The following is a 7,100-nucleotide window of genomic DNA, read 5'->3' on the forward strand; positions in this document are numbered from 1 at the left end:
CATTTGCATGGAATATCTTTTTCCATCCCCTCACTTTCAGTCTGTATGTGTCCCTAGATCTGTTGACAGCATATATATGGGTCTTGTTTTTGTATCCATTCAGCTAGTGTATGTCTTTTGGTTCATTTGCATTTAAGGTAATTTGATTCATTTGCATTTAAGGTAATTACTGATATGTATGTTCTTATTGACGTTTTGTTAATTGTTTTGGGATTGTTTTGTAGTTCTCTCTTCTTCCCTTCCTCTTTTTTTCTCTTTTGATTTGATGCCTAGTGTTGTGTTTGGATTCTTTTTTGTGGGTATCTCTATTGCAGATTTTTGGTTTGTGGTTACCATGAGGTTTTGATATAGCTGTCTCTATATATACAAGATTGTTTTAAGTTGTTGGTCTCTTAATTTCGAATGTGTTTCCAACATCCTGCATTTTGTACCCTCTTCTCATAATTGCTGGTTTTGATAACATATTTGTGTGTGGATGGTTTCCCACCTTTACTGTATGTTTGCCTTTATCAGTGAGCTCTCCCATTTGTAATTTTCTTACTTCTAGCTGTGGGCTTTTCTTTTCTGCCTAGAGAAGTTCCTTTAGCATTTGTTATAAAGCTGGTTTGGTGGTGCTGAACTCTCTTAGCTTTTGCTTGTCTGTAAAGCTTTTGATTTCTCCGTCGAATCTGAATGAGAGCCTTGCTGCGTAGAGTATTCTTGGTTGTAGTTTTTTCCCTTTCATCATTTTAAATATATCGTGCCACTCCCTTCTGGTCTGCTGAAGACTCAGCTGATAATGTTATGGGGATTCCCTTGTATGTTATTTGTTGCTTTTCCCTTGCTGCTTTTAATATTTTCTTTTTGTCTTCAATTTTTGTCAGTTTGATTAATATGTATGTCAGCATGTTCCTCCTTGGGTTTATCCTGTATGGGATTCTGTGCACTTCTTGGATTGGGTGACTGTTTCCTTCCCATGTTAGAGAAGTTTTCAGCTATTATCTCTTCAAATATTTTCTCAGGTCCTTTCTCTCTTCTCCTTCTGGCACCCCTGTAATGTGATTGTTGGTGTGTTTAATGTTGTCCCAGAGGTCTCTTAAACTGTTCTCATTTCTTTTTCTTTTCTTTTTTTAAATAAATTAATTTTATTTATTTATTTATTTATTTTGGGCTGTGTTGGGTCTTCGTTGCTGTAAGCAGGCTTTTCTCTGGTTGCGGTGAGCAGGGGTTACTCTTCGTTGTGGCGCTCGGGCTTCTCATTGTGGTGGTTTCTCTTGTGGAGCACGGGCTCTAGGCACACAGGCTTCAGTAGTTGTGGCACATGGGCTTAGTTGCTCCGTGGCATGTGGCATCTTCCTGGACCAGGGCTCAAACCCCTGTCCCCTGCATTGGCAGGGAGGTTTTTTTTTTTTTTTTTTCGGTACGCGGGCCTTTCACTGTTGTGGCCTCTCCTATTGCGGAGCACAGGCTCCGGACACGCAGGCTCAGTGGCCATGGCTCATGGGCCTAGCCGCTCCGTGGCATGTGGGATCTTCCCAGACTGGGGCACGAACCCGTGTCCCCTGCATCGGCAGGCAGACTCTCAACCACTGTGGCCAACTCTCAACCACTGCACCACCAGGGAAGCCCAGGCAGGTGGATTCTTAACCACTGTGCCACCAGGGAAGCCCTGTCCTCATTTCTTTTCTCTTTATTCTGTGGCAGTGATTTCCACCACTCTGTCTTCCAGCTCACTTACCCTTTCTTCTGCCTCATTGATTCTGCTATTGATTCCTTGTATTTTTCATTTAAGTTTTTGTATTGTTCACCTCTGTTTGTTTGTTCTTTAATTCTTCTAGGTCTTTGTTAAACATTTCTTTTACCTTCTCAATCTTTGTGTCCATTCTTTTTCCGACATCTTGGATCATCTTTACCATCATTACTCTGAATTCTTTTTCAGGTAGATTGCCTATCTCCACTTCACTTAGTTGTTCTTCTGGGGTTTTATCTTGTTCCTTCATCTAGAACATATTCCTCTGCTGTCTCATTTTGTCTAACTTTCTGTGTTTATGGTCCCACAGCCTGCAGAATTTTAGTTCCTCTTGCTTCTGGTGTCTGCCGCCTGATGCATGAGGCAGGTCTAAGAGGCTTCCTGGTGGGAGGGACTGGTTCCTGCCCACTGGTAGGTGGAGCTGGGTGTTGTCCCTCTGGTGATCAGGGCCATGTCAAGGGGTGTGTTTACAGGCATCTGTGGGCTCAGGAAGACTTTAAGCATCCTGTCTGCTGATGAGTGGGGCTGTGTTCCTGCCCTTCTGGTTGTTCAGCCTGAGACGTCCCAGCATTACAGCCTTCGAGCTGTTGGGTGGGCCAGGTCTTAGTGTCAAAATGGCAGCCTCCAGGGCAGCTCATGCCAATGAGTACCCTGTACCTCCACCACAAGTGTCTTTGTTTCCACAGTGAGCCACAACCACCCCCCGTCTCCCCAGGAGACCCTCTAAGACCTGCAGGTAGGTCTGGCCCAGGCTCCTATGGAGTCACTACTTTGCCCTGGGTCTCAGTGCATGTGAAATATTGTGTGTGCCCTCCAAGACTGCAGTCTCTCTCTCCCCCAGTCCTGTGGAGTCCCTGTGATCAAGCCCAGCTGGCCTTCAAAGCAAAATGCTCCAGGGGCTCCTCTTCCCATTGCCAGACCCCCAGACTGGGGAGCCTGACATGGGGCTCAGAGCTCTCACTCCTTTGAGAGAACTTCTGCGATATGATTATTTTCCAGTTTGTGGGTTGCCCACCTGGCTGGCATGGGATTTGATTGTATTGCGAATGCACCCCTCCTACTGTCTTGTTGTGGCTTCTTCTCTGTCTTTGGAAGTAGAATATCCTTTTTGGTAGGTTCCAGTCCTTTTTTGTTGGAGGTTGTTCAGCAGTTAGTTGTGATTTTGGTGTTTTTGTGAGAGGAAGTGAGCTCAGGTCCTTCCACTCCACCATCTTGTCTGTGCATCTTGCTGTATTGTTAGTTAGTCTAGAAACTCTGCTCTAAAGGAGTAAGAGATCCACTCGTTTAGACCACAGTTTACAAACGTGTATCTTTTTATCTCCCGAGGACAGGATTGATGTGGTTGCTTTGTTTTTGATGGTGATGATGGTTTTCATGACACTTATGGTTCTGTTGGTTATTATGCTGGAGGAATAAGGATGGAGATGATGGAAATGAGGGATGATGGTGGAGGTAGTGATGGTGTAGGTGGTGGTGAAGGTAGTGATGATGATGATGGTGCTGCTGATGGTGGTGGTGGTGTTGGTAACGGTGGTGATGATGATAGTGGTGGTTTTGGTGTTGGCGAGCTGATATTCAAGCAGAATGTATTAGTACAGCCATATCAGTTGCTAAAATTCCAAAATACTTTGAACTAGTTGGAAAACATCTACTGCCTTCAAGGTGCCCAAGACCCTTTCTCTATTGCCCCTGCTGCCATAGCCCTGGGGAGCCCCAGGCAGGCATCACTGGGGCTGCCATGCACCAGCCTCAGACAGAAAAGGGGCAAATGCTCAGTGCCCATCTGGCTCTCTGCAACCTCTGCATTATAGCTCACTGGTTGGTTAACGCCTTGACTATCCCCAGGGGGTGTAGTGATGGTGATGGAGGTAGCGATGCACCCCGTTCCTCTGACAGTCTCCAGCGGTACCCAGGTCCCCCATTCTCCAGGGCAGGCCTTTCTCATCAGGCTGAGAAGGTAGTGGCTGACCCAGTACCAATGGGCTGGCTGGTCCCTCTGGGTCAGCTCATGTGCCCCTGGGCAGAGTCCAGCTCTGTGCTGGTGCTGAGGAAACCCAGGAGCAGGTGAGTGTGGTCCTGCCCTTGGGGTGCTCATGGCTCCACCAAGCAGACAGGAGGTCCTGGTGAGTCAGGGAGAGCACAGGATCCCAAAGGCAAGGGTCTGAAAGCTACAGGATGCAGGACCTGGGGGCTTTGGTGGCCCGGAATGGCTTCCCAGAGCGTGTGTGAATGAGATCTCCCCACACCCAGGAGGATGACTTGGCCGAGCTGGCCTCCCAGCAGTACTTTGTGGACTACGGCTCCGAGATGATCCTGGAGCGCCTCCTGAACCTCGTGCCCACCTACATCCCTGACCGCGAGATCACGCCCCTGAGGACGCTGGAGAAGTGGGCCCAGCTGGCCATTGCTGCCCACAAGAAGGTCAGAGGGCTGGGGTTTTGAAGGAGGGGCTTTCTGATGACCTGGCTGAAGGGTAAGGACCTGAGAAATGAAAGAGGTCACAGCTCTTACCTGACATCTGTCTGTCCATAGGGCTGGGAGGACAGGATGGCACCCTTGACTTCCTGGCTCCCAGAAGCCTTTCTCCACCATGGATATCAGTTCACTTGTGTTTTCTGCCCTCTACTCTGCACTGGGCGCCAGGGACACAGAGATGGATCAAATCTAGCTCCATGGCCTCATGAGGGAAACCATGGGTCCATGGGCACTGGGGGTCCCAGCTCCTGGCCTCCCACCAACGCTTATTAGTGCTGCAGCTCAGGAGGGTTGATGCATGCTGGAGGAGCTTCTAGGAGGTGCACCTCCTTTCCCCTAAAAGAGCTCTGGCCCAACTTCTGGGGAATTTGAGGTACTGGCCCCCTCTGCCTCTTGTTTAAGGCCCCAGGCCCATAACCAGCCCTGAGTAGCTCCCTTCTAAGCTAAGAGACCCGCCCCAAGTAGAGCAGGGGTGCCCTGGTGGGGGTGGGGGACCCTGGGTGCTGGAGGGGACCCCTGGGCCTCCCCATCTCCAGGCCCTGGTTGTATAAGAGCAGAATCCTCTTTGCACACAAGTTGCCAAGGGCTCCAAGATCAGTGTATCTCAACCCCTACGCCACATGGCCTCTTCCCTAACCCAGGAGCCCCATGTGTCTCCCCCTGAGCGCTTTGCCTTCCCTTGAGCTGCCCACAAGTCTCCACCTGTACCCGAATGCTCCCTGCACCCCCTGTGCTTCTAGGCCTGGCTCGCCCCCGAGGACCTCCCTGTCCTCAGCCCCCTCCAGAAGAGATGCATGTACTCCCTCCCCCACTCTTTCTGTCCTTGGCCACCTCCTCTCCCTCACCCCTCACATTTGGTTAGCTGCTGAAGCCCATCCATTCCACCTGCCAACAGCTCCAGCCTCCATCCCCAACTCCACTCCTCTGCCTTCCCTGGGTCCTCGGTGTGCACTGCCAATGTGCAGGTGGCACCTGGCATGTTCTACGGGTTGGGTGCCATCATTCATGAATTCCCTTTGTTTTGGGTGCTTGCCACGTGCTGGGCACTGCACCAGGCCCTGGAGACACAGCTGCGAGTACAACAGATGTGCCCTCTGCCCTCTCAGAGCCCATGACCGAGCTCGTGTGTCTCCCCGCTGGACTGTAGTGCCCTGGCCTGTGCGTCCCAGAGCCCTGGCCCAGGCCTCTTGTAGAGTGGACAGGTCCGAATTAGCATGATTATTAGGGTCAGAGGAGTAAAAACATTTTATTTTGAAATAATTTCAAACTTACGAAAAAGCTGCAAGTTAAAAAGCTAGGCCTGCTGTGTACAGTGTATACACTTCACCTAGACTCACCAGATGTTAACATTGTCCCACATTTGCTTTTATTTTCTCTGCACACATACATGTTATTATTTTTTCTGAGCCGTCTGAGATTAGGTTGGAGATGCTGAGCCCCTTATCCCTGAATACTCACAGCTCGTGGGATGGCCCTGCTTCTGGGCCCTCTTCGTGCATGGAAGTGTGACAGCACAGGGGCTGGCACACACACGTCTTCATCTATGTTTGTGTTCATAGATGATAAAAACCATGAGTTCATTCTGATCCCTCCAATTCTACTCCAGTACCACCAAGTTCTTATTAAAGCTTGGCAGAATATTTTTAGATAATAAAACATCAGTGCATTAATTTCTTGCCAGGAGCACTGCATTATTCCCCCAGCTGCTTGCCCTCTCCAGGCTCCAACCCTTCTCTACCCTGCAATCTTCCTAACTCCCAAGTTTACCTGTCAGTTTCCACTAAGAGACCAGCCTCACAGTGGTGGCCTCGCCCATGGCTCTCTGTGACCTGGCTCCCACTCACCGGTCTCCCACTCCCTCTTCTTGGTCAGGCCTGTCAACCCCCCGGCCCCATCCTTAGCCACTCATGTTCCTGTTCCCAAAACGCCTTCCCTGATCCCTGCCCTTCTGCCTTGCACATGTGCCGGCTGGGATTGTGGGCTTTCTTGTCACTCTGCTGAATCGGGAGCTCCCTGAGGGGGGACCCATGTTTCTCTAGCAAGTGCTCACTGCTGCTGATGGAATCGGAGGAAGATGGAGTGATGGGGAGGCTGTGGGCTGGGGGGGTGGGGTGAGGCCATGGTGTACACGAGGGCACGGTGGCCTGGGGCCCACTTCTGACTTGCAGGCAGGGACATTTGATTTCCAGACAGAGCTTGTGCCAAGTCTTTTGTCCCCTGTCCCTGTCTGTGCCCCTCCAGGGGATTTATGCCCAGAGGAGAACGGACGCCCAGAAGGTCAAAGAGGATGTGGTCAACTATGCCCGCTTCAAGTGGCCCTTGCTCTTCTCCAGGTTTTACGAAGCCTACAAGTTCTCAGGTACCCCTCAGCCCACCTGCCTCCCGTCCCTCCCTCGATGGCTCTGGTCCGTGGCAGAGGGAGGGGAATGGCCTGAGCCAGATTCCCCAGTCAGCCAGCCTCCTGCCCGCAGGGCTGCCTGGCCTCCAAGTCAGTGTGCTGAGTGGGTCCTGCCTCCCTGCAGCCCAGTAGGGCTCCGTGGCACATAGTAGGTACTTAGCAACACACTGGGTCAAACAATTGACTGAGTATTGTGATCATTAAAGCACCTACTATGTACAGAAGAGGGTGGCCCAGAGCACAGGCTGGGCCGAACCCGTGAGGCTGAGAGTAGATGCAGCCGACAAACCTGCACTGGCCACTTGCTTAGCCAACCTCGGGCCACTGGTACCAGGCACCTGCTCCATGCCAGGCCCTGTGCTGGTGGTGGCTTCACAGAACCACCAAATATCAGGTTCGAGGGAACGTTGGGGCTCAGTTTGTCTGACTCCTCCCCGTATCCCACCATACTGCAGGGCAAGGACTTGTCCCAGGCTGCACAGACCAGTGGCAGGAATG

At 50.9% G+C, this 7,100-nt stretch overlaps 1 protein-coding gene across 1 annotated transcript in view; it reads left to right on the forward strand.

Annotated features, from left to right (window-relative positions):
- MYO7A (myosin VIIA) overlaps positions 1 to 7,100 on the forward strand; it is a 100,348-nt gene that overhangs the window by 76,261 nt on the left and 16,987 nt on the right. The window contains exons 32-33 of the mRNA XM_007461713.1: positions 3,980 to 4,150; positions 6,446 to 6,563. Of these exons, the coding sequence (XP_007461775.1) occupies positions 3,980 to 4,150; positions 6,446 to 6,563 (289 nt within the window). The remainder of the gene's footprint in view (positions 1 to 3,979; positions 4,151 to 6,445; positions 6,564 to 7,100) is intronic.

Source organism: Lipotes vexillifer, unplaced genomic scaffold (assembly GCF_000442215.2).
Source record: "Lipotes vexillifer unplaced genomic scaffold, Lipotes_vexillifer_v1.1 scaffold223, whole genome shotgun sequence".
NCBI lineage: Eukaryota > Metazoa > Chordata > Mammalia > Artiodactyla > Lipotidae > Lipotes > Lipotes vexillifer.